General features: G+C 50.9%; 1 protein-coding gene across 2 annotated transcripts in view; it reads left to right on the top strand.

Moving 5' to 3' along the window:
- Positions 1-25,302, top strand: part of DDX54 (DEAD-box helicase 54) — a 56,488-nt gene extending 31,186 nt beyond the window's left edge. The window contains exons 14-21 of one of the 2 annotated variants that reach the window (XR_004540445.1): positions 422-495; positions 8,384-8,578; positions 12,909-13,048; positions 13,521-13,637; positions 15,517-15,621; positions 22,790-22,887; positions 24,103-24,522; positions 25,099-25,302. Coding sequence is in view for 1 of the 2 variants with exons in the window: in XM_033956377.1 (XP_033812268.1) it covers positions 422-495; positions 8,384-8,578; positions 12,909-13,048; positions 13,521-13,637; positions 15,517-15,621; positions 22,790-22,887; positions 24,103-24,368 (995 nt within the window). In the remaining variant the exon portion in view is untranslated. Of the gene's footprint in view, positions 1-421; positions 496-8,383; positions 8,579-12,908; positions 13,049-13,520; positions 13,638-15,516; positions 15,622-22,789; positions 22,888-24,102; positions 24,868-25,098 lie in introns of those variants that run through there. The other variant, XM_033956377.1, reaches the window with a different exon arrangement.
- Positions 25,303-26,087: the final 785 nt, after the last annotated feature.

The raw sequence follows: 26,087 nt of genomic DNA, 5'->3' as shown, positions 1-26,087 counted from the left end.
GAAACTCGCTTTGATAAACGAGCATTTTGGATTACGAGCATGCTCCTGGAACGGATTATGCTCGTAATCCAAGGTACTACTGTACAACCCTTCTGCCCACTTTCTTACAATGCTTCTGCTAGGAGAGGCTGAAATTTTAGGGTCTGTGAGCTCCCATATGCTTAGGGATCTTTCAGCATTCCAAGAAATGTAAGCTTCCCTTTAGCCAGGATTTCTGCAGTATTCTTATAGCACTTCCCAGTGGAAGAAGCTGGGATTGCAAAAACTGTTGAGATTTAAACTTCCCTGCCCTAGGCAATGTTCCTGTGCTATTTCCTTGATTCTGTGGTAGTTGGTCTGTGCCGTGATATGGGGGGGGGGGGGGGGGGGATGACTTTTTTCTTGTATATTCTACTGACTGTATGTATGGACATTTTTTAAGGTGGTTCGTTGAAGGAGGAAGAGCTGGAGAGACTAAAGTTCGTGGATAGTATTAAAAACTACAAATCCAAAGCGGTGAGTGTCCCATGATTGTATTTTTTGGTTTAATGTTAATGTATTTTAGATCCTATTGGCTGATTTTTTTTAATTACTTAAGTATTTTTTTTATATATATATTTTATAACTCACCTTAAAGCATGTGACAGGTGAAAATAATTATGGTTATAATTTCTATTATCACTATCTTCTTCGACAATTCAATGTTGGCCTTTTCCATGATTTTAGCCTCACCAAAGATCTTCTGAAGGTAATACCTAGCGGTGCTGTCTGTAGTTCGGGGCTGTTGTGATTTGTGGAGGAAAAGTCCATAGTCTGTTATTGAGAGACACGGGGGAAACCACTGCTTGCCCTGGATCAGTAACATGGAATGTTGCCACTATTTGAGGTTCTGGAATCTTGCTTACTCCTTGACATGCTGGAATGCTGCTACTCCTTGGGTTTTGGCCAGGTACTAGGGACCTGGATTGGCCACCGTGAGAACGGGCTACTGGGCTTGATGGACCTTGGTCTGACCCAGTAAAGCTTTTCTTCTTTAGCACTCTCCAGACCAGTAGAGGTTAACTTTACGAATGGGTATATATCTAATCATGACCAGCAGGTGGAGACTGAAAACAAAACTTTGGGACAGTATATCCTAGCCCCTCCTCTCTATTTCCCTCAGTCTTCTTTCAGTCTCCAGCAGGTGTTGAGTGATCTGTACCCATCTCCCTTGGTAGGGCTGTTGGAATTTGTTTAGGGGGTTTATTGTCCCTGTTTTTAGCCGGACGGAGCTTGGGCGGACTCTGTTTGGGGGTTCGTCCGACCTCGGGGGTGTCAAACCCGGCGGGTCACGAGCGGGGTCCCTCCCCCCATTTCCTCCACCTCCCCACATTTTTTTAGAGGAGCCTCAGCAGTAAGCCTTGCCCCCTAAATCAAGCAAGGCATATTGCTTTGAGAGCCTGTGGAGTCTGTTCTGTAAAAAAAAAAAAATCCTGAGGTAGTGCTGGTCTGGAGGGTTGTATCCCTTTAAGTAAACTGTATTTTACTGTATTTTTTCAACTAACCGGCACTTTTTTGCAGCTAGGTCGCGTATGGAGCAATGAGCACTTCTAAAGGGAAAAAGTGCTCATTGTGCTCCAGACGCGAGGCACTCGCGGCCGGCCTGTGCAAGCGGTGTTCAGGCCGGGGCGGTGGAGGAGCTCCGTCGGCAGCGGCTGCAGGCGCCCAGAGCTCCCCGCCGATGGTGCCTCGCGAGTCGGCAGGGAACGGTGGGGAAGCCCGGTCTTCTCCGTCCGCCCACGGAGGGATTCCCCGAACCGCCGACGGTCGGGTTTTAGAGGATTCCCTCTCAGCTGATTTTTTGACAGCTGATGCCGGCTTGCCTGCTTTAGCGGCTGAGACTATTCAGGTTTCTCAGCCGCTTCAGGCTATGGAGGGAGCTTTTTTGGCGGGAAAACCGCCATCTTCTCTGTCTGGCCCCTCCATTTTGTCTTCCACCTAAGGGTGACCTTCCCCCTGTTTTGACTATGCAGGGGCAAGGTTCTGCTGGGTCCCCTGCTGTGGCAGGGAGTCCCTTGGGACCCTCGGGGGGGTTTTCTCCTGATTTTTTCTTTTCTTTATGCAGAGCCTATTTTCAGGCGGCTGGGGGTCCCGGTTGCGCCCAGGGGGTTTCGGGGGGTGGGGTTTCCTCCGCGCTCCCTGCGGCTTTGCCTCTCTCGTCTGACGTGACGTCCCCTCCGCCGCCTCCCTTGTCCAAGCGTCCGCGGGTGTCGTGGGACGAGACTTTGTGGTCGGAGGAACGTGTCGGTTTGGAGGAGGACCTGGACCCTTCTGAGGAATTCCAGGACTCTCTGGAGGGGACGGAAGCTGGCGGCGGGTTGTCGGATTTCCCGTTCTCCAGTGACGAGGCGTCCGTGGTGCGCCTTTTTCAGAAAGATGAGCTGCCTGACCTTATTCAGCAGGTTTCTGCGGTCTTGCGTTTTGAGGACGCGCCGCCGGAGACTCCGCGTGTGGGGGACCCCCTGTTACGGGGGATCCGTTCCGTTTCCCGCTCTTTTCCTATGCATCAGGATATTCGGGATATTATTCTGGAGCAGTGGAAAACGCCGGAGACGCCGTTTCGGCTGGCGCGCAGCATGGCTCGCCTGTATCCCATTCCTGAAGGGGATCGGGCTACGTTAGCTTCGCCAGTCGTGGATGCGGTGGTCTCGGCGATTTCCAAGCGGCATACCGTGCCTGTTGAGGGCGGTTCTGCCTTGCGGGACTCTGAGGAGCGCAAATTGGAGAACATTCTTAAGCAAAATTTTCAGGTTTCTGCTTTTGGGGTCCAGGCGGCTATTTGTGGGGGACTGGTCGCTCGCGCCGTGTTTCGGTGGGCTGAGCGTGTCTTGGATCGAGAGTCTGACGACTGGTCTCTGGTGGATCAGGAGGTAGCGAAGATTGAGATGGCGGCCTCATTCCTCTCAGATGCTCTATATGACTTGGTACGGATCTCGGCTAAGTCTATGGCTTTTGGCGTGGCCGCAAGGCGTGTGTTGTGGCTGCGCGCTTGGGCGGCGGATGCTGCGTCCAAAGCTAAGCTTACTAAATTTCCCTTTCGGGGGTCGTTTTTGTTTGGAGAGGACTTGGATAAGTTGATTCAGACTCTGTCGGACTCGAAAGTTCCCCGTCTGCCGGAGGACCGTGCCCGCCCGGCGTCTCGGGGGGGTGCGGCCCGGGGGCGTTTGCGGGAATTTCGCAAGTATCGCCCTGGGCGTGGGGCTGCTTCTTTCCAGTCTCCGGGATTTTCCCGGGGTCGGTTCTTCCAGCGCATGCAGCCCTTTCGGGGGGCCCGTCGGGGCAGGGAATCCCTCCGCCGGTTCCCCCGCTTCCCGTCCTGCACAATGACGCCTTGCCGGCGCCCCCTTTGGTTCCGGTGGGGGCCCGGCTGCGCGATTTTTTCCCCAAATGGGCCGAGATCACGTCCGATCAGTGGGTCCTGGAGGTGGTGCGGGACGGTTATGCCCTGGAGTTCGCCCGCTCTCTGCCGGATTTTTTCCTCGCTTCTCCATGTCAGACTCCTGGGAAGACGCTGGCGTTTCGCCAGACCCTTCAGCGCTTGCTAGATCTCAGGGCAGTTGTTCCGGTGCCCCCTCCGGAGTGGGGCACGGGCAGGTACTCCATTTACTTTGTGGTGCCCAAGAAGGAGGGGACCTTTCGGCCCATCCTCGATTTGAAAGGGGTCAACAGGGCTCTCAAGATTCCCTCTTTCCGTATGGAAACTCTGCGGTCGGTCATTCTGGCGGTTCAGCCAGGGGAGTTTCTCACTTCTCTCGATCTGACGGAGGCCTACTTGCATGTTCCCATTCGGGCATCTCATCAGCGTTTCCTGCGCTTTGCGATCTTGGGTCGGCACTATCAGTTCTGTGCGCTTCCCTTTGGGCTGGCCACGGCTCCTCGGACGTTCACCAAGGTGATGGTGGTCGTCGCGGCAGCCTTGCGGTCGTAGGGCATCCTGGTACACCCCTACCTGGACGACTGGTTAATTCGGGCAAAGTCGTTGCAGGAAAGCTCCCGGGTTACTGCTCGGGTGGTGGAGTTTCTCCGGTCGCTGGGCTGGGTGGTCAACCTTTCCAAGAGTCGGTTGGTCCCGGCTCAGCGTCTGGAGTACCTAGGGGTGCTGTTCGACACCTCCTTGGGGAGGGTCTTCCTCCCAGAGGGCCGGGTGAGCAAATTGCAATCTCAGATTCGCCTGCTTTTGGCGTCCCGGTGTCCTCGGGCGCGAGATTTCCTCCAGGTCTTGGGGTCGATGGCGGCGTCCTTGGACGTGGTGAGGTGGGCGCGGGCCCACATGCGTCCTCTCCAGTATGCTCTGCTCCGGAGGTGGTCTCCCCAGAGGCACGGGATGGATGTTCTGGTTCCCCTGCGAGGCTTGGCGCGCTGCAGTCTGCGTTGGTGGCTCCAGACCCCTCACCTAGTTCAGGGGGTGGGTCTGGATCTCCCGCAGTGGACGGTGCTCCTGACGGATGCGAGTCTCCTGGGTTGGGGGGCTCAGTGTTTGGGTCACTCAGCTCAGGGCACCTGGTCCGCGGAGGAGGCCGCCTGGTCGATCAACGTGTTGGAGACCAGAGCGGTCCGTCTGGCGCTGTTGGCTTTCCACTCCCTGTTGCTGGGCAAGTCGGTCAGAGTGCTGTCGGACAATGCCACGGCGGTGGCTTATGTCAATCGTCAGGGGGGCACCAAGAGCACTCAGGTGGCGCAGGAGGCGGCTCTGCTCATGGTTTGGGCGGAGTCCCATCTGCTGGACCTCTCGGCCTCTCACATAGCCGGAGTAGAAAATGTTCAGGCAGACTTCCTCAGTCGTCACTTCCTAGATCCAGGAGAGTGGTGTCTCGGCGCCGAGGCGTTTCAGTTGATAGTGCAGGCTTGGGGGCAGCCCCTGATGGACCTGATGGCCACGGGTGGCAACGCCAAAGTGCCCCGCTTCTTCAGTCGTCGCAGGGACGGTCTGGCCGAGGGTCTGGATGCTCTGGTCCAGCAGTGGCCAACGGAGGGGCTGTTGTATGTGTTCCCTCCTTGGCCGCTGGTGGGCAGAGTGCTTCTTCGCATTGTTCACCATCCGGGTTTGGTGGTGCTGGTGGCGCCGGATTGGCCTCGCCGTCCGTGGTATGCGGATCTGGTGAGGCACCTGGTGGCGGATCCTCTTCCTCTGCCTCTCTCGGACGACCTTCTGATGCAGGGTCCCATTCCCATGTTCGACCCGTCTCCCTTCTGTCTTACGGCGTGGCTCTTGAAAGGGGTCGCCTTAGCAAGAAGGGATATTCAGACAAGGTGATCTCTACACTGTTGGGGTCCCGGAGGCTTTCTACCTCTCGGGCTTATGTGCGGGTTTGGCGTCTCTTTGAGGAATGGTGTCGGGCGCGGGGAGTGACCTCTTTTCGCGCTTCTCTGCCTAACATTCTAGAGTTCTTGCAGGATGGCCTGGATAGAGGCCTGGCTTGGTCTTCTCTCCGAGTTCATCTTGCGGCCCTGTCGGCCTTTCGAGGGTTGGTGTCAGGTCAGCGTTTATCGGCTCTTCCTGATGTGATTCGCTTTTTGCGGGCGGCCAAGTTGCTTAGGCCTCCCCTACGGCCCTCGGTTCCCTCTTGGGATCTTAATCTGGTTCTCTCTGTTTTGGTGCGTCCGCCTTTCGAGCCCTTGGACGCCTGTTCTTTGAAGGACCTTACTTTGAAGGCGGTCTTTTTGGTGGCCATTACTTCTGCTAGGCGTGTTTCTGAGCTGCAGGCTTTCTCTTGTAGGGCTCCCTTCTTGGAGTTTTCTAGGGAGCGGGTCGTCTTGCGGCCTGTTCCTTCTTTTCTGCCGAAGGTTGTTTCTCCTTTTCATGTCAATCAATCGGTGGTTCTCCCGGTCTTGGGTGGTCGGGAGGGCTCTTCTGAGCAACGGCAGCTGCGCAAGTTGGATGTCGGTCGGGTCCTTCGCTCTTATGTGCAGCGGACCCAGGAATTCCGGAAGTCCGATCATCTCTTTGTCCTCCTGGCGGGTCCTCGTCGGGGAGCTGGCGCTTCTAAGGCTACTATTGCGCGCTGGATCAAGGAGACGATTGCTTCCGCTTATCTTCTGAAACAGCAGCCTGTTCCGGAGTTTCTCAAGGCTCATTCCACTCGGGGTCAGGCGGCTTCTTGGGCTGAGTCGTCGCTCGTGCCTCCAGTGGATATTTGTAAGGCTGCGGTTTGGTCCTCCTTGCATTCCTTTGTTCGTCATTATCGGGTTGATGTGCAGGCGCGTCGGGACGCGGTGTTCGGTGAGCGTGTACTGGTATCGGCCCTTCGGGGGTCCCGCCCGTGAGAGGGACTGCTTTGGTACGTCCCATTCGTAAAGTTAACCTCTACTGGTCTGGAGAGTGCTAAAGAAGGAGAAATTAGGTTCTTACCTGCTAATTTACTTTCTTTTAGCTTCTCCAGACCAGTAGAGGTCCCCACCCTGTCTGTTGTTGTTGTTGTTGGGGCTGTTGCGCGGGCAGTTTTTGGTTTTTGCTGCGGGTTCTAGTATTTTTCTAGGGCCGGGGAGAATTGAAGAACAGCGGCTGTGGCTCGGCTGGCTTAGCTGGCGAGCTGTGGGGACATTCTTCCTTCGGGAATTTTCTCCTCTGCATTTTCCAACAGCATTTTGGGTATGTTATTTGTTACTCCTTTCGGAGTATTGTTTTTTCTCTCTGTTGTTTTCCAGTTCTTGGTTCTGCTTTGCTATTCAGCAGACTGAGGGAAATAGAGAGGAGGGGCTAGGATATACTGTCCCAAAGTTTTGTTTTCAGTCTCCACCTGCTGGTCATGATTAGATATATACCCATTCGTAAAGTTAACCTCTACTGGTCTGGAGAAGCTAAAAGAAAGTAAATTAGCAGGTAAGAACCTAATTTCTCCTTATGTTCTTACATGAGCCAAGTATAGGACAATCAGCCATTGTGACATCACTGATGAAGTTGGCTCTGAGGCACTGTGGAATGAGGCCTTATGACATCACAATCTCAGCTCTGGAATGTTGTTCTTATTGGGGTTCCGGAATCTTGCTCTTCTTTGGGATTCCGGAATGTTGCTATTCTTTGGGATTCTGTATGGAATGTTGCTACTCTTTGGAGTTCAGGAATCTTGCTATTCTTTGAGATTTTGTATGGAATGTTGCTACTCTTTGGGGATTCCACATGGAATATTGCTACTCCGGGATTCTAGAATCTTGTCACTCTCTGGGATTCCGGAATCTTGCTATTCTTTGCGATTCTGCATAGAATGTTGCTACTCTTTGGGTTTTGGCCAGGTACTAGTGACCTGGATTGGCCACCATGAGAATGAGCTACTGGACTTGATGGACCATTGGTCTGACCCAGTAAGGCTAGTCTTATGTTCAAACAGTCTGGATTTAGGACCTAGTGCCTCGATGACAGCTGCTATACTGCCACATTGCATTTTTTGTTGTTAACGGCTATTGTTATTAATGGATTGCTGTACTGAAATATTGTTTCCTTTTGTCGTCATCCCTTCAAACTTGCCCACAAGCTTGGGCATACGCTGTCTTGCCAGGAGATGTCTGGAGGGATGCTAAAGAAGGAGAAATTGGGTCTTACCTGCTTGTTGGCAGGTTTCTGGGTCTTGCTGCGTCTTTGTCAGGTAGAAACCGATGTTTCAGTCACCATGCTGTGGCTTTCTTCAGGGTATGCTCTGCAGTGTGACTTTGGAAACAATGGGTTCACTGACCTGATTGGGAACAGGGCAGTCCACCAATTTGAATTTTGGCGGGAAAGTCAGTTGGTCAGAAATTTAAATTTTGGCGGGAAAGTCAATAGAATGGAAAAAGTCTCTGGTAGGTTGAAAGATGTTCTCCCCGTGGAGCTGGGTTAGATGTTCTCTCAGGGTTTCCGCAGCTGGCATTGTGCTTGTTGCAGGTTTCCGGGTCTTACCTGATAATTTTCTTTCTTTTAGTCGCTCAGACAGACACAGAAACCGCCCAGTGTTTTTTTCTCAATGTTGCATAGTGTTGGTTCTTTTTCTCGGGAACGCTAAATGTCAATTTTGTCCTTTTTGTTTTTGGGGGCGAGTACTTACATGAGGAGTGACGGCATCCGGTTTGTCTAATTTTGTTGGCAAACTGTGGGGACAGTGTTGGTTGCTGTTCTAATCCTTCTCCGACTGTTGTATTATTAAAAAAATAAAAAATAGGATTTGGAGTTTCTGTTCATAAGTTTCATAAAGTCCCTGCTTGGCTATTTTGTAGACTGATCCTAAAAGGGCTGCACAGCCCACTTGTACTACTAAAATTCAGTGTGTTCTCAGTCTCCACCTGCTGGCAGAGGAGCGTAAACCCATCCGTGCCAGCCTGGAAGGACTAAAAGAAAGAAAATTAGCAGGTAAGACCTAATTTCTCCTTCTTATCCTTATTTTATTTTTTTTTAAAGACTATCTTTGAAATCAATGCCACTAGCAAGACTTCCGCCAGTGGTGTGATGCGAGCCAAGCGCAGCAGGGATGGACGGGTGATCAACAGGTTCCAACAGGCACAAGAAGAAAAGAAGGCGGCTGCTCTCCTGCACACCGAGAGGCAGAGCCCTGCTGAGGTGCCTGAACAGGAAACGGAGCCAGAGAGAGTCGAGGTACGAAACTTCAGCGCATGCATGCAGAGCAGTCTCCAGGAGGTTACTGTAATACCTCTTCTGAGCTGCCTGGGTCATACATGTGACTATTGCAGTGGGAGGAGCTTCCACGCTGTACAGCCAGCAGTAGGAGCGCCATCGTGCCGGTGTTGACAGGAAAAGACCCCAGCAGTGCGCGATTCTTTATAGTAATGTTTGCAGATAAACCTTCCACCATTGTGTTTCTCACAGTAGCTAACATACCCTGTTTCCCTGATGATAAGGCAGGGCCATCAAATAAGACAGCCCCCCCTTTTTAGAAAAAAATGTAAAATAAGGCATCCCCCCGAAAATAAGCCCTAGAGCATATTTTGGCCTTCCAAAAAAAATAAGACAGTGTCTTACCATCGGGGAAACAGGGTAGTAGATGACGGCAGATAACGACCCGAATGGTCCATCCAGTCTGTCCAACCTTACCCTCTCTTTAAATTACTGATTTAATAAAAATTTTCCTCCTCCTTAGCTATTTCTGGGCCAGAACCCAAAGCTCTGCCCAGTATTGTGCTTTGCTTCCTTCTACTGAAGTCTCCATCAAAGCTCCCTCCAGCCCATCTAAACCATCCCAGCCATCGAAGCCCTCCCCAGCCCAGCTGTGTGGTGGTGTTTTTATGGGTTTTTTAAAATTCTGTATTGTGCTGGATGAATGTAATCGCTTTTTTATTTCATGCTATATTTTTTTTTTTTTTGGGGGGGGGAGGGATTCTCTCTGTCCTCAACATGTTCTCTAGGTAGATATTTCCATAGTAATAAAATGGTAGATAACATTTGATGAGGATCACTTGATCCACCCAGTGTCTGGGTTTTTTCCATCTGTGGGTACAGGAGTGCAAAACCAAAAATCGTCTCCTTCTCATTTTCTCCTCCTCCACTTTTCCTGTGGTCTTGTTCCTACCACTGTAGAGGCTGACCAAATTTTGGATTTGGCACCAAACACCGACCCGAAATCTGGGTTTGGATTTCAGCTGAAAATGCCTGTGCGTTTTCATCGGAAATCGAAACTGTAGAGCCAGCCTCTCTTCTCCTGGTGCTCTAGTGGCCTCTTAGAAGCATCCTGAGTTGTCCCGGCCTCTGCTGGCTGTATTGTAAAAACATCCCAAAAGGACAAAAATCAGGTACTTGAAAGACACAATGATATGAACAGGGTATGCCCTAGGGCAGGGATCTCAAAGTCCCTCCTCGAGGGCCACAATCCAGTCGGGTTTTCAGGATTTCCCCATGCATTGAAAGCAGTGCATGCAAATAGATCTCATGCATATTCATTGGGGAAATCCTGAAAACCCGACTGGATTGCGGCCCTCAAGGAGGGACTTTGAGACCCCTGCCCTAGGGCACTGCAGGCAGTATGATTTCCTCCACATTTAAGAACAACATATAAGCTTCAATTTAAATTTTTAACTTAGGGAGCACATGCCCAGATTTACAGTGGTGCCTCGCATAACGGACGCCTCGCACAGCGAACGCTGCGCACAACGAACTTCAGGTCTTGCTTCCCACAACGAACTTCGTTTCACACAACGAAGTCGCCCGAGCTGCATCCTTAACTGCCCTCTCTCCGCCTGGCTCCCTGTGCAGTGGCGCTACATATTTTAAACCCCCCTGCCGCCGCTGCTGCATATTTTTAAGCCTCTGCCGCCACCGCATATTTTTAAACCTCCCCCCGCCGCCACATATTTTTTAAAAAAAGCCACCACTGCTGCAACTTTAATCTCACCCGCTCACTCGTAACTGGTGGTCTAGCAAATTTCCCAGCCAGAAGCGCAGAGATCAAGAGCAAGCCTTCTGTGCTACTGCCTGGGCCTGCGCTGATCTCTGAATGGCTGCAGTCAGCTCTCGCGGGACTCACAAGAACTAACTGCAGCCATTCGGAGATCGGCATGGGCCCACACAGGCGTGCAGAGGAATTGCTCCTGATCTCTGCGCTTCTGGCCTGTACGCCACTGGCTGGGAAAGATGGGAGGAATTAAAAAAGGTACCGAGGGGGGATGATTAAAAAGGTACTGGGGAGTATGTGGGGGGTGATTATAATACACAGCAAGGATCAACAAAACCCCTGTCTCCCCTCCCCTTCACATATATCCCCTCTACTATCAAGAAAATTGAATAAGCCAAATTATTATAGAATGCTACACAGAAATATCATGCTAACAGAATACCACAGTCACACATAGCAGGAATAGGGTTAGGGTAGTGCAACTAGGGCAACTGTCCCCCCTGGTCAAAGAGAGCCGTAAGCCTCTGCCTGGACTTTGCAGTCCCCAGTTGTGTCTAACACCAGCTCTAACAAGATAAATTTATCTTTTTTTATGTCATCTTAGCATATTTTATGCTACAGAACGAATTATTTTTTTTAACATGTATTGTTATGGGAAAACGCGTTTCACATAACGAACTTTTCGCATAACAAACTTGCTCCTGGAACCAATTAAGTTCGTTGTGTGAGGCACCACTGTACTTTGATCTATTGCTGTGTTTTTCCTGCTCGGTTCCTGAGGAAGGGGCTTTGGGTTGAGCCGTGTTGACATAGGATTGCACTTTTAACTCTGGCCTTGAACTTATAAGGACTTGGGCCACCTCCGGTACCATGTGACTACAGGATTGCATATTTCACTAAGTACCTGGAGGGACACGTGACTGAGATTTATATTTCCTCTCTTTGGGTCAGTGGGCTCAGGCATTCGGGGCATTACAAGATAGTTGATTCCGTGCCTTTTTACTGGCACGTCACATATTTATTTATTTATTGGGCACAAGTTTGCTCTAATTAAGCACACGGGAACACCTAAATGAATGTGTGTAGCCGGCGGGAGTAGTATTGCCTGCTCTGTGTTTGCTGGCTCTGCTTTTTTAAGTATCAAGAGCAGCTCTTAAGAGCTTTCAAACTTATGCTGATGGTGCTCGCTAAGTTAAAAATTTAAATTGAAGCTTACATGTTGTTCTTAAGTGGGGAGGTCAGGGAATCATACTGCCTGCAATGCCCTAGGGCAGGGGTAGGCAATTCCGGTCCTCGAGAACCGGAGCCAGGTCAGGTTTTCAGGATATCCATAATGAATATGTATAAGATGGATTTGCATGCACTGCCTCCTTGAGATACAAATCTATCTCATGCATATTTATTGTGGAGATCCTGAAAACCTGACCTGGCTCCAGCTCTCGAAGAGGTCACAATTTTAGGATTGGAACCAACATGGGCAGGAAAAATCCCCATTCGATCCTGCTGAAGCCATTTCCAATCTCAAATGCAGCCAGGAGGTTCCTGGAGAAAAAGTTCATAGTCTATTATTGAGAAAGACATGGGGGAAACCACTGCTTGCCCTGAATCGGTAGCACGGAATGTTGCTACTCTTTAGGATTCCAGAATCTTGCTATTTTGGGATTTTGCATGGAATGTTGCTAATCTTTGGGTTTTGGCCAGGTACTAGGGACCTGGATTGGCCATCGTGAAAACGGGCTTCTGGACTTTATGGACAATTGGTCTGACCCAGTAAGGCTATGCTTATGTTGTTATGAAGAGAGCGCTAGGGCTACTGGTGAGGAAGGGCAGAGCTGGTAGGTGGTGAGTGGATGCGTTTTCTCTAGGTTGCGTATAAAACACTCAAACTCACCCTTCCTCCAGCTCATTGATGTTAGGATTATTACTACTGTGTTTCCCCGAAAATAAGACCTATCCCGAAAATAAGCCCTAGTTAAGATTGACCCCCAAAGCCCCTCCCGAATGTCCCAGACACTCCCCAACTCCATCCCTGTACTGCCCGATTCGCCAGCAGCAGCGCTTTCTCTCCCTCCCCCCCCCATATGCAGCATCCAAAAACAGCTGCGGTGGTAGCGCTGTAAACGGGCTGCTTCACAGCCTTCCCCTGAGTGACATGGCAGAGGGAAGGCAGCGAAGCAGCCTGCTCAGAGCGCTGCCACCGCTGTTGTTTTTGGTGGCCTCGGAGGTACAGTACGTCGGTCTCACTGGGAGGGTCGGTGGGGTTCTGCTGCACAGGGGGATGAGAAGGAGGGAGGAAATATGCTGCATATGGGTTGGGGGACGGGGGGAAGGAAAGAGGAAGAATTGGGGTGGAGGAGAGGAAGGGAGAGATGATTGTTTGTATATGAAAAAAATAAGCCCTAGTGTGATTTTTGGATTCAAAATTAATATAAAACAGTCTTATTTTGGGGGAAACACGGTACTCATAGCATGCCAGTCAACCTGCCTACCTGTTAATGCACAAACCCTCTTGCAGGTTTTGTGCTAATGATGCCAGAAGTCTGGCGATCCTCATAATGCAGTCTGCTCTGATTAACTCAGGAAGTTTTTTCTGCCGTTGTGGGCGGGAAAAGGAAGAAGCAGCAGTCCCAAGACCCCAGTACCAAGAGGAGGAAGACTCTGGCTCCCTGCGATGAATACTACATCTCATACCGGCCCAAGGACTTTGAGAGCGAAAGGGGGTAGGCAGGGGTGTGCTGGGAGCGGGATATATATTGTTGATTATTTCACTGCTGTATTGTATGTATGTATTTGTGTATTGTACAACACTTTGGGGATTTGTGAAGGTGATCATTTTGAAATCCCCTTGCTGAACAAAAAAAAAATGCTTTTAAAAAGGCAAACCCTGGGCTTCTGTGTGACAGTGGGTTTTCATCCTCAGGCTGAGGTGAAGAATTCAGCAATAAGACTGGCTTTCATGCTATCTCACCCTCCCCATCCCGTCCCTGCCTCATTCCTACAAGCTGTGACCTCATCTGCACAAGCATCGAACACTTTAAAATCATAAGTGCACGGTTAAGGCAGAACTTACAGGAATGGGAGAGGGACAAATTTGTCCCCGTGTCGTTCTCTAAAGGGACACTGGGGTGCTGGCTTTTCTCTCCCTCATTCTGAATTTTATTGGGGTTTTCCCCACCTTTACTCTCTCTGCAGCCTGAGCATCGGTGTTGAGGGCAGCAGCAGCTTTGATCAACAGGCCTCAGGAGCCATGATGGACATCCTGGGGGACCAGAACGAGGACATGAGGAAAGGCAGCCAGATGCTGAAGTGGTGAGTATCTCCAATGCAGGAACACACCCAGAGGTTACGAGATCAAATCTCAGTGCTGCTCCTTGTGACCCCTGGGCAAGTCACTTAATCCTCTAGTGCCCAACACTTTGAATGTCAGCTTTGAAACAAAAAAGGCAGTATACAAGTCTTCATTCCCTTCCTCTTTCATCAAGCCCAGTATTCAGTTTCCAACAGTGGCTAACCCAGGTCACAAGTACCTGTTAGAAGCCCAAAGAGTAGCAACATTCCAGAGCTGAGATTGTGATGTCATAATGCCTCATTCCACCAATGCCTAAGAGCAAGCTTCATCAGTGATGTCACAATGGCTTAATTATCCTATACTCAGCTCATAACATAACATAACATTGTGCTTATTGACCGTGTAACCAGAAGTTCAACGCGGTTTACAAAAAGTTATAAAATGTAAATATGTTACATGAAATAAGATAATTTGTTAAACAGTCAAATATTTAGAAAAAAGATAGGTCTTCAATTGTTTTCTAAAATGGCCATAGGAATGGGTAGTAAGCAACAATATTCGGAATTCGTTTTCTTGAAGAGCTGCCTGAGATGCCAAAGTATGATTAAGAAATTTCTTACTCCTGCAACCCTGGACAAGTGGAAAATTAAACAAAGGATGAGTTCTTCTACTATGTCTGTATGATGCTAAAGAAAATCTATTGACTAAGTAAGAACATAAGATTGCCCATACTAGGACAGACTGAAGGTGTGGCTCACTGGTTGAGCTGCTGCCTCTGCACCCAGAGGTTGTGAGATCAAATCCCGGTGCTGCTCCTTGTGATCCTGGGCAAGTCACTTAATCTTCCAGTGCCCACTGCTTTCAATGCCAGAGTTCCCTTTCCCTTCTCCCCTTGCCTCTTATCATTTAAGACCCTCCAAAGATTGATTCAAGGGTCTTCTGACCCAGCACCTTGAGAAATGGTATAAATCTACCAATTTTTTATAGTATAAATCTATTCTTGCATAGTATCTCCTGCGGGATGGTGGAATGAGGTGCTGCTAAGGTGAAACCGCTGAGGTTATGAACACCTGGCTCTGCAGAACTGGAGGAGACTTGGGAGTCGGCTGGTTTCTGTGGCATTTACACTTACAGCTGGAGAGGAATTGAAGAAGGGAAATGCTTTTAAGTTGGCTACGTGTGACACTTTCTTGGAGGAATATTCCCAAAAGGTCTGCTGGGTCTTGGCCTGCTTCTCTCTGGTGAAACGCTGAGGGTTTAAGTCCTGTGCTTTTACGAGACTGGCCTAAGAGGTGGTTTCAGGACTCGACACTGTCAAGATTTTGTGGGTCTTGCAGAGAAGGGCGACAAAATGATCAAAGGGATGAGACGACCTCTCTACGAGGAAAGGCAAAAGTGCCCAGGGCTTTTTAGCCTGGAGAATAGAGGGGAGATATGATAGATAGATATGACTTGCTTGTTTACTCTTTCCAAAAAATGCTAGGACTAGGAGGCATGCAATGAAGCTACTAAGTAGTAGATTTAAAATAACCTACAGAAAATATTTTTTCACTCAACATGTGATTAAACTTTGGAATTTGTTGCCGGAGAACGTGGTGAAAGCCCAGTAGGGTTAGCTTAGTAGGGTTTAAAAAAGGTTTGGATGATTTCCTAAAACAAAGGTCCATAAGCCATTAAGATGACCTTGGAGAAATCCACTGCTTAATCCTAAAATAAGCATCATTAAAAATCTTGCCAGGTACTTGTGACCTGCATTAGCCGCTAGCTTGATCGACCTTCGGTTGTTATGACTCAGAAAAGTTTGGTGTCCACCCGGCTGCGTGAGATAAGTATATTTTGCAAACTGCTTCTATTTATTTCCCTGATAAATGGTTTAATGGGTTGCATTTTGTTTTCCAGGGACCGGAAAAAAAAGAAATTTGTGGGAAAAACGGGCCAGGAGGACAAAAAGAAGATAAAGACGGAGAGTGGCAGATTAATCAGCAATTCATATAAGAAGAATCTGTATCTTTTCCTAATGGCTGTGCATGCGTCTTCCAGAGAATTCTGCAGGGGAGAGCGTGCTTATGTCCCTGGGGATTTCCTTTGGGAGTGAGGGATGGGGGAAGCCTCTTGTTTATCCTGAGTAGCCTGGGCGAGAGGGCTGCAGAATTGGTAGCATTTATTCGACTTTGGGGCTTGAGAAATATTCAAAAGGCTCTGTAACAGGAAACGCATGGTAAGATGTTGGCTGGTTAAAGAAATGCACCCCGGCCCTTTCTAATGACTAATAATAACCCCAAAATCAAAATAACAAACCTCTACCCCTTCTCCTCTCTCATTCAACACATTTCCTCCTTTCTGCGCTTAACAAATCATGAAGCAGTAGAAAGCAGTCAGCCAGGGTCCTCTGTGTGCTGAAACCCAGTCCTATCTGACTGTTCAAATTAGATTGTAAGCTCTTCTGAGCGGGGACCATCTATTGAATGTTAAATGTATGCCTTTCAGTGCTGTGGAAATGATAAAGAATTGTAGTAGTATACACCGACAGCAGAAGATGCTGTGGAGAATTGATGTTCCAAATATAGACTTTTATCCCAGGACAAGCAGGCATGATATTCTCACATGTGGGTGACGTCATCTACGGAGCCCCGATGCGGAAGCATTTTCAAGCAAACTTGATTGAAGATTTAAGTTTTGCTCTGCTGCTCCACGCATGCGTGCCTTCCTGCTCCACTAGGGGGCGCATCCCCTCGTGGTCTCCAGTTCAAAATTTTCCGCTGAGCCTAGAAGTCGTGTTTTTTCAGGCTCTGCCCCAACTGCCTTCTAGCACCGCGATTTTTTCTTATTTTTCTCGATTAAGTCGCTGTGCGCGAATTTTTTCTTGTTTCAACTTGTTCCTGCTTCATTTTTGACCGACCCGGAGGCTTCCGGGTCCCCGTGGCTACTCGAGCCGCGGCCACTTTCGATTCTATGTCCCGGCCTTTGACCGGCTTTAAAAAGTGCACCCGGTGCGAGCGGCTTCTTTCCATCACAGACCCGCATCGCCGGTGCATCCTCTGCCTGGGGGCCGCTCATCCAACCGACTCCTGCCCCCAGTGTGCCACTTTCCAGAACCGGGCCCTTCGCCGAAGAAAAGCCCGCATGGCGGATCTCTTCGCCGCCGACCAACCCTCTACCTTGGCCTCGAGGTCGGCCCCGGCCTTGACCTCGGCCCCGAATACCTCGGCATCGCCTCGAGACTCGAACCCGAAGCCCTCGGGACAACAGAAAGCCTCGGCTCCGGGTAAGTCCCCTCTTCAGGTCCCGTAACAGCGAAGAAGCCAGCCTCGGGGACACCGGCGACGCATGGCGGAAGTCCCATGCTTACAGCCCCGGCCAAGTCCTCCAAGCCTTCGGGCCGTGCCTCCACCACACGGGAATACTCTGATACGAGGTCGCCCCCGGTGGAGCGCACCGAGGCAGTGGACATGCCCTCGATGCTGTCCGTGCCCGTTTTCCAGGACCTACTCCGAGCGATGATCTCATCGGAGCTGTCCGCTGCAATGGCCCATCTACAACCGACCTCGACCTCGCATGTGCAAGACCAGCCTGAGCCTCGCATCGAGCCACCTCGAAAAGCGCGCAAGCTTCGCCGCATCCCATCCTCCTCGGACTCCTCGCCGAGACACCCGAGGCGCTCTCCCTCCACAGACTGCCACGGGGCAAAACGTCGTGCTAAAACGACAGAAACCTCGAACCGCCGTACCTCCAAGAAGGCCCGGGGTTCCCCCACTCTACGAGGCCGTTCACCTACACCTCGTACGGGACCGCTCAGGGTAACGGAGCTATCACTCTCCAACCCGCGCATCCTCCGAACTCCCCCTCGGTCCGGGGCTCCGATCCGAGGCTTCGGGCTTTCACCGAGGGAGTCCGGGTCGAGGTCACCGACTCGACATCGATCGGTACCCCGAACCCCGGCATCGTCTCCGAGGGGCTCCTCGAGACGTCGGAGATCCACGACCCCAGAACACTTTCATAGTGCGTCCCCGGTCTCGGAGCATGGATCGGAGCAAGAGCCTCGATACTCGAGGGAAGCCTCCCCATCCTTCTCCACCCGACGGAGGTCTCGTTCACCGACCCCGCACGGGGCCTCGGGAACATCCCGCCCATCCTTCTCACGCTTTGTCCAGGACATGGGCCACTCCTTGGACTTGGACCTCCAATCTGACTCCAGATACTCTAAGGAGTACCTAGCGGAGCTGGATATGCCATCACTGCCCAGAGAGTTCCTTCGCTTACCGCCTAACCCGGTACTCCAACAGGCTTTCTTCAGGAACCTGGAGACCCCTTATATGGTCACAGCAATACCCTCCAAAATGGAGGCCAAGTACCGTACAGTACCCTTCCCTGGATTTGAACAACCGCAGCTCTCCCACCAGTCGCTGCTAGTAGAATCCTCCTTGAAAAAGGCTCACCCCTCCAGGGTCTCAGCGGCAGTCCCCCCCAGGCCGAGAAGGCCGAACCCTAGACAAGTTTGGCAGGAGACTATATCAAAATGCGATGATGGCCTCTAGGGTGCAAAGCTACACCTTCACCTTCACATCCTACCTCAAACACATCATTGGACTACTGAGAGCCTTTGAGACTGACCTACTGGCCTCCCGCCAAGGGGCGTTTAACCTGCTTTCAGAGTCCCTCTCCAACCTACGCCTCCATCTATTCCATGCGGCCTACGATGGCTTCGAACTCTCCTCCAGAGAGGCAGCCTTTGCTATCGCCATGCGCCGCCTAGCCTGGCTGCGCCTGGTCGACATGGACCCCAACTTACAGGACCGGTTGGCTAACCTCCCTTGCGTGGGGAAAGAACTGTTCGATGACACTATCGAGGCGGCTACAAAACGCCTCTCCGAACACGAACGCTCATTTGCCTCCCTCGTGCGGCAAAAGCCAAAACCGCCCGCGTCCAGGCCGTTCAGGGCACCTCCGCGCCGCTACCCACAAAAATCCACTCCTGCCTTCTCGCGGCCCCCGCCCAGGCGCCCGCAAGCACACCATCGGGCCATGCCCAAGTCCCAACCGCCTGCGACTACCAAACCATCCCCGTCCTTTTGACGGGATACGCGGAAGGGGGCGGGCCCCCTCCGCCATAGTCCCAGGCCTCCTTCCCATCGGGGGTCGCCTCAAAGCCTTTTACCCTCGCTGGGAACAAGTCACGTCGGACGCATGGGTCCTTGGCGTGATCTCATCAGGATACTCTCAACTTTCGAGCCATTCCTCCAGGCAACCCCCCAAGGAATTGCCCTCCCAACCGGACGCAGCTACCCCTACTCCTCTCCGAGATCTGCTTCACCTGAGAGCAGTAGAGGAGGTTCCCCCCGGCCAACGGGGGAAGGGCTTCTACTCCCGTTACTTCCTGGTACCGAAAAAAACAGGAGACCTTCGCCCAATACTAGACTTGAGACACCTCAACAAATTTCTGGTACGGGAAAAATTTCAGATGCTTTCCCTACCGACCCTCTACCCCCTGATCGACGAGGGTGACTGGCTCTGCTCCCTCGATCTGAAGGAGGCGTACACACATGTTCCAGTGCACCCCGCTCACCGCAAGTTCTTGCGATTTCAGGTGGGAGACCTGCACCTGCAATACCGAGTCCTCCCCTTCGGCCTAGCATCGTCACCTCGGGTCTTCACCAAGTGCCTCGTAGTGGTTGCAGCTACCTTACGCTCCCGAGGCCTTCAGGTATTCCCCTACCTGGACGACTGGCTGATCAAAGCCCCATCCAGGGAAGGGGTTATCTCAGCGACCCAACAGACTATTACCTACCTACAGAGTCTGGGGTTCGAGATAAACTTCCCAAAATCCCAACTACGCCCCTCGCAGTCCCTACAATTCATCGGGGCAATGCTGGACACGGTTCGCCTCCGTTCCTTCCTCCCCCCTCCGCGTCGAGAGGCGTTAGTAAGTCTGAGCCGAAGGATCTCACTGCTGACCTCGGTATCAGCGCGACAGATGATGACTCTCCTGGGCCACATGGCCTCCACCGTCCATGTCACACCCTTCGCCCACCTCCATCTGAGAATCCCTCAATGGACCCTGGCCTCTCAATGGCATCAAGACCGGGACCCGATCGATCGTCCCGTGACAGTGACTCCTTCCTTGCAACGATCGCTCCGCTGGTGGGCCGACTCTTCAAATCTTTCCAAAGGTTTGCTCTTCCTCACCCCACCCCACAGCAAGGTACTCACCACGGACTCATCGGAGTACGCTTGGGGAGCCCACCTGGACGGCCTCCGCACTCAGGGGATGTGGTCAGCAGAAGACCGCCGCTGTCACATCAACGTGCTAGAGCTCCGGGCCATCTATCTCGCAGCTGTAGCTTTTCAACACCTGCTTCACGACCGGGTGGTCCTCATCCGAACCGACAACCAGGTAGCAATGTACTATGTAAACAAACAAGGGGGGGACAGGGTCTTGGCCCCTCTGTCGGGAAGCCATGCGCCTCTGGACATGGGCAATCTCCAACAACACCTTCCTTCGAGCGGTGTACATACAAGGAGAACAAAACTGTCTGGCGGACAGACTCAGCCGCCTCCTCCAGCCGCACGAATGGTCACTGCACACTCAGACCCTACGACAAATGTTCGAAAAGTGGGGGACGCCTCAAATAGATCTGTTCGCATCCCCCCACAATCACAAACTGCCCCTCTTCTGCTCCCGGATATACTCCCCGGACCGACTCGAGGCCGACGCCTTCCTCCTCGACTGGGAAGGAAGGTTTCTGTACGCGTTTCCGCCGTTCCCTCTGATCCTGCGGACGCTGGTCCACCTGAAAACGGTGAAAGCCACCCTGATCCTGATTGCTCCTCGCTGGCCACGCCAGCCTTGGTTTTCCCTTCTACTTCAACTCAGAGTCAGAGATCCACTGCCTCTGCCTCGGTTTCCCTCTCTACTATCACAGAGTCAGGGTTCGCTGTTACATCCCAATCTTCAATCTCTTCATCTGAATGCTTGATTTCTTTCCCCCTGACTTCTCTCCCCGTGTCTCAAACAGTCAAGAAGATATTGGAGGCCTCTAGAAAGACCTCGACGAGAACCTGCTATTCCCAAAAGTGGACCAGATTCTAAGCCTGGTGCTCTTCTCACAGCCAGGACCCGGTGTCGGTCCCCGTCCCTCTGGTCCTTGACTATTTACTTCAATTATCTCACTCCGGCCTAAAGACCAACTCCATTCGAGTACACCTCAGTGCGATTGCGGCCTTCCATCAGCCCCTGGAAGGCAAAGCCCTCTCGCTCCACCCCTTAGTCTCTCGCTTCATGAAGGGTCTGCTGAATGTCCACCCTCCTCTCAAACCCCCTCCGGTGGTTTGGGACCTTAACGTGGTTCTGGCTCAACTAATGAAACCTCCATTTGAGCCCCTAGACAAATGCCATCCTAAATTCCTCACTTGGAAGGTGATTTTCCTGCTTGCACTCACTTCCGCTAGGCGAGTTAGTGAGCTACAGGCCCTGGTAGCGGACCCACCCTTCACTGTATTCCACCATGACAAGGTGGTACTCCGCACACATCCAAAGTTCTTGCCTAAAGTAGTGTCTGATTTCCATCTCAATCAGTCCATCGTCTTGCCCGTGTTTTTTCCCAAGCCCCACTCTCACCCGGAGAGGTGGCGCTTCACACTCTTGACTGTAAGAGAGCGTTGGCCTTTTACCTCCAACGCACTCAACCACACCGGAAAGTCCCACAATTGTTTTTGTCCTTCGACCCAAACCAGTTAGGCCACCCAGTTTCCAAGCGCACCTTGTCCAACTGGTTGGCCGATTGCATCACCTTTTGCTACGCTCAGGCTGGTCTCGCGCTGCATGGTCGAGTAACGGGACATAAGGTCTGAGCGATGGCAGCCTCCATAGCGTTCCTCAGGTCCACACCTATCGAGGAAATCTGCAAGGCTGCCACGTGGTCTTCGGTTCATACTTTCACCTCCCACTACTGTCTGGACTCACTATCCAGAAGCGATGGCCAGTTCGGCCAATCGGTATTGGGAAATCTATTTGCTTAAATTGCCAACTTCCCTCCATCCCTTTTCAATTAGCTTGGAGGTCACCCACATGTGAGAATATCATGCCTGCTTGTCCTGGGATAAAGCACAGTTACTTACCGTAACAGGTGTTATCCAGGGACAGCAGGCATATATTCTCACAACCCGCCCACCTCCCCGAGGTTGGCTTCTTTGCTAGTTAAGTGAACTGGAGACCACGAGGGGATGCACCCCCTAGTGGAGCAGGAAGGCACGCATGCGTGGAGTAGCAGAGCAAACTTAAATCTTCAATCAAGTTTGCTTGAAAATGCTTCCGCATCGGGGCTCCGTAGATGACGTCACCCACATGTGAGAATATATGCCTGCTGTCCCTGGATAACACCTGTTACGGTAAGTAACTGTGCTTTATTGTAAATCCTACTTGATAATCCACACAGAAAACTTTAGGACCCAACACGGTCCGTGTTTCGACATGAATGTCTTCTTCAGGGGTCCTAAGTTAAGAATTTGTGGAAAATCTAAATCGGTCCTAATAAACAGGTTCCGCAGTAACTCCGCGTAAATGAGAAGCTCCCCAGTGGAGGGTCCAAAGTCCACCAGTGGGTCCTCAAGTTTCTAGGCGGATTATCAAGTTGGATTTACAACAAAGTCTATATTTGGAATGTCAGTTCTCCACAGCGTCTTCTGTTGTCGTTGGACTTTTATTCTGTGGCGTCCCTAGGGTCAGTTTCTTGTTTTGCGTCGTAGTGGTACACTGCATGGGTCTCCAGCGGGGGTGGGGGCAGGGCCTTTGACCATGCATTGACTCCCAGGCTTCATGCTGAGTGCCACGCCTAGACATAGGTGAGGGGGAGCAGCTCTGTATCTTTGACCTCATCACTGCCAACCCACTGCGTGGGAACCGCTGGGTTACAATGCTACTGGAACAATGAAAAGATTACGCCAAACAGTGAGGTTTAAAGGAAGCCGCAGCTGTTGGCACGGCCTCCAGTTTTTTCTCTTCCAGATGCGCCACTGTTGCCGACAGCGTTCCTGACTCCAGAGTGGGAGGGGCTGTTGTCACTTGGGTCCCACCTGTGACTATGTCCCTGGATGGGGGGAATCAGGAAGCACAGATTTAGCTGTTGGGGCTTGGGATGGCATGTTGCTTGTGTCTTTCCTGAGCTCTTGTCTGCAGCTATAGTGACTGGAAAAAGAAATATAAAATTGATGATCGGGACTTGGAGGAAGAGACGGGAAACGAACCTGCAAGTGGGAGACAAAGGAAGGGAAGAGGTAAAAAAAGAGTGGTGGGCAAGCACAAAACAGTAGGAAAAGATGGTGCTGGTAAAAGGAGAGTGGAAGTAGGATCTGGTTTGGCAAGGATGGTGGTGGGGTAGAGGTTAATGGGAGCATGAAAGGAGGAAGAGGTTGCCTCTCAAAGATAGAGCGGCATTAGAAAAGGTTCAAGGAAGAGCGACCAAAATGATCAAGGTGATGGAACTCCTCTCGTAAGAGGAAACATAGAAACAAGATGGCAGATAAAGGCCAAATGGTCCATCCACAGCATCCACTATCTCCTCCTCTCCCTATTGGCTAAGGCGCTTAACATTTGCATCTCCTCTTCCTATAGGCTAAGGCTCTTTACACCTGCATTGTGAGGTCATAGAGCTTTCTGATTATAGAAACCTAGAAACATGAAGGCAGATAAAGGCCAAATGGCCCATCCAGTCTGCCCATCCGCAGTAACTATTATCTCTTTCTCTCTTCGAGAGAACCCATGTGCCTATCCCAGACCTTTTTGAATTCAGACACAGTCTCTGTTTCCACCACCTCTTCTGGGAGACTGTTCCATGCATCTACCATCCTTTCTGTAAAAAAAAGTATTTCCTTAGATTGCTCTGGAGCCTCTCACCTCTTAACTAAAAAGGTTGGGTCTCTTCAGCCTAGAAAAGAGATGGCTGAAGGAGGTTATGATTGCGATCTTCAAAATTCTGAGTGGTGTAGAATTGGGTACAAGTGGATCGATTTTTTCAGTCTAACTAGGGGAAACTCAATGAAGTTACATGGAAATTCTTTTAAAACCAATAGGAGGCAATGTTTTCACTCAAATAGCTGCCAATGAGTTCCAGAGCTTAGAGGATGTGGTAACAATGCTAGCGGAGTTTAAAAAAGGTTTGGGCAAGCTCCTGGAGGAAAAGTACATGAGACAGGGGAAGCCACTGCTTGCCCTGGATTATATGGAATGTTTCTGCCACATATTTGTGACCTAGATTGGCCACTGTTAATACTGGGCTAGATGGACCATTGGTCTGACCCAGTATGGCTGCTATTAGGTTCAGAAAGGTCCAAGGACTTACAGTATATCACTAAGGAAGGACAGATCTATCGAGTTTCATCCTGTCTCAATCTAGTCAGTCAAGAAATGGTTGTTTTAGAGGAGAGGGAATGTGGACTGTGCTGCAATATTCTTAATTATTTTGATTGCCTAATTTTGTGTGTTTTGCACAGGCGGAAGCGGCAGAGCCCGGGAACGGAGACCAGATGCCACAGGAAGGCCCAGCTCACGGGGAAAGCCTCACTCGGAGCTGAGGAACAAACAACAGATCCTGAAGCAGAGGAAGGCACAGCACAAGCAGCGCTTCCTGCAGGGCGGCGGCATGAAGCGCCTGAGATCCAAGAACCGGCAGCGAGTGCAGGAGATGCGCAGGACTGCCTTTGGGCGGGGTCGAGTCCATGGCGCAGGCAGGAAGGGCAAGATGAGGAAGCACCTGTAAGGGATGGAAATTTGGCTTGCGAGATCTAGGATCGCAGGTGCAGTCCAGTGGCTTCCACATCACATTCACTGGCCTGGTAAGGGTGGATTGCCAGACTGAGAAGAATCCATACGAGAGGCACAGCAACCAAAGAAGAGGCCAGGTGCAGTGTATGGTGAGAGCCGTGGGACAAACTGAAAAGGGCGAGGTCCTGCTGCCCAAGAAAATGCCATGTGCAGCTGTTGTAATTGCCTCCTGTGTCCAGCTGTGCTCCACACCTACACCAGGAAGGCATGCCCCGGTGCCACGTGTTCAGTTGGTCACAGGACATCTTTAAGAGCTGCTGGCCTCATGCCCTCAGCATCTCTCTCCTGCTTTCACAAGGGATATTTGTTTGTTTAGGGCAGTGGTTCCCAAACCTGTCCTGGAGGACCCCCAGGCCAGTCAGGTTTTCAAGATAGCCCTAATGAATATGCATGACAGAGATTTGCATATAATGGAGATGCCAGGAATGCAGATCTGCTCCATGCATATTCATTAGGGCTGTCTTGAAAACCCGACTGGCCTGGGGGGTCCTCCAGGTTTGGGAACCACTGGTTTAGGGTTTTGATGATTTTTTTTAAAAAAAAACTTTTGTTGTAACCTTTCTTGTGCCTTCATTATCAAAAGATCGGTGCGGACCGCATTGGGTCACGGTGTGAGCGATACTGATGGAATGACGCAGCTCATTCCCTTCTATTTATTTTTACAGGTTCACTTTTCTGGCATCGGCCATGCTTATAATTGTGTTTCCAGCTGGGGTGTTACAGATGAAGGGGATGTTCTACAGGTTCTCGATTTCGGCAGACCCTCTTCAGTTTTTTATCCAGATCTCACCTGCTTCCATTCTGTATTTTGCTTAAAGTCTGGCTTGAGTTTTCTGGCACTCCGAAGTTATAATAAACCGGTACAGGTATCCCTCGTCTGTCTGTGACCTGGTCTCACCAGCCGATACAGGCCCCGAACAGTCTCCTCGGTTCTTAGAGCTGGGCAGTGGGAATGTAGTGCAGCAGGATAAAGAGAGGCAGAACCATGGCAGATATGCAAATAGTAAGACATCCAAGGTCTTACCAATAAGTTTTGTACATACTAGTGACAGGAGTAAACCTAACTCGATTGGAGTCGCAGCCTGTTGGTAAGCACAAGATCTACGGAAAGTCTCGCTCCATATTGAAATATTGGGCTTGCCTCACCCAGCTAGAGAATGACACGGGGGCAAATTTTTCCTCAGCCCGTCCCTGTGAGTTTTGTCGTTAGCCCTGTCCCATAAGAACATAAGAAGTGCCACTGCTGGGTCAGACCAGTAGTCCATCATGCCCAGCAGTCCGCTCACGCGGCAGCCCTTTGGTCAAAGACCAGTGTCCTAACTGAGACCAGCCCTATCAGCGTATGTTCTTGTTCAGCAGGAACTTGTCTAATTTTGTCTTGAATCCTTGGAGGGTGTTTTCCCCATGACAGATTCTGGAAAAGCGTTCCAGTTTTCTACCACTCTCTGGGTGAAGAAGAACTTCCTTACATTTGTACGGAATCTGTCCCCTTTTAACTTTAGAGAGTGCCCTCTCATTCTCCCTACCTTGGAGAGGGTGAACAACCTGTCCTTATCTACTAAGTCTATCCCCTTCAGTACCTTGAATGTTTCGATCATATCCCCTCTCAATCTCCTCTGTTCAAGGGAGAAGAGGCCCAGTTTCTCTAATCTTT

Source organism: Geotrypetes seraphini, chromosome 8 (genome assembly GCF_902459505.1).
Source record: "Geotrypetes seraphini chromosome 8, aGeoSer1.1, whole genome shotgun sequence".
Lineage (NCBI taxonomy): Eukaryota > Metazoa > Chordata > Amphibia > Gymnophiona > Dermophiidae > Geotrypetes > Geotrypetes seraphini.
This window is presented reverse-complemented; position numbering and strand designations above follow the sequence as displayed.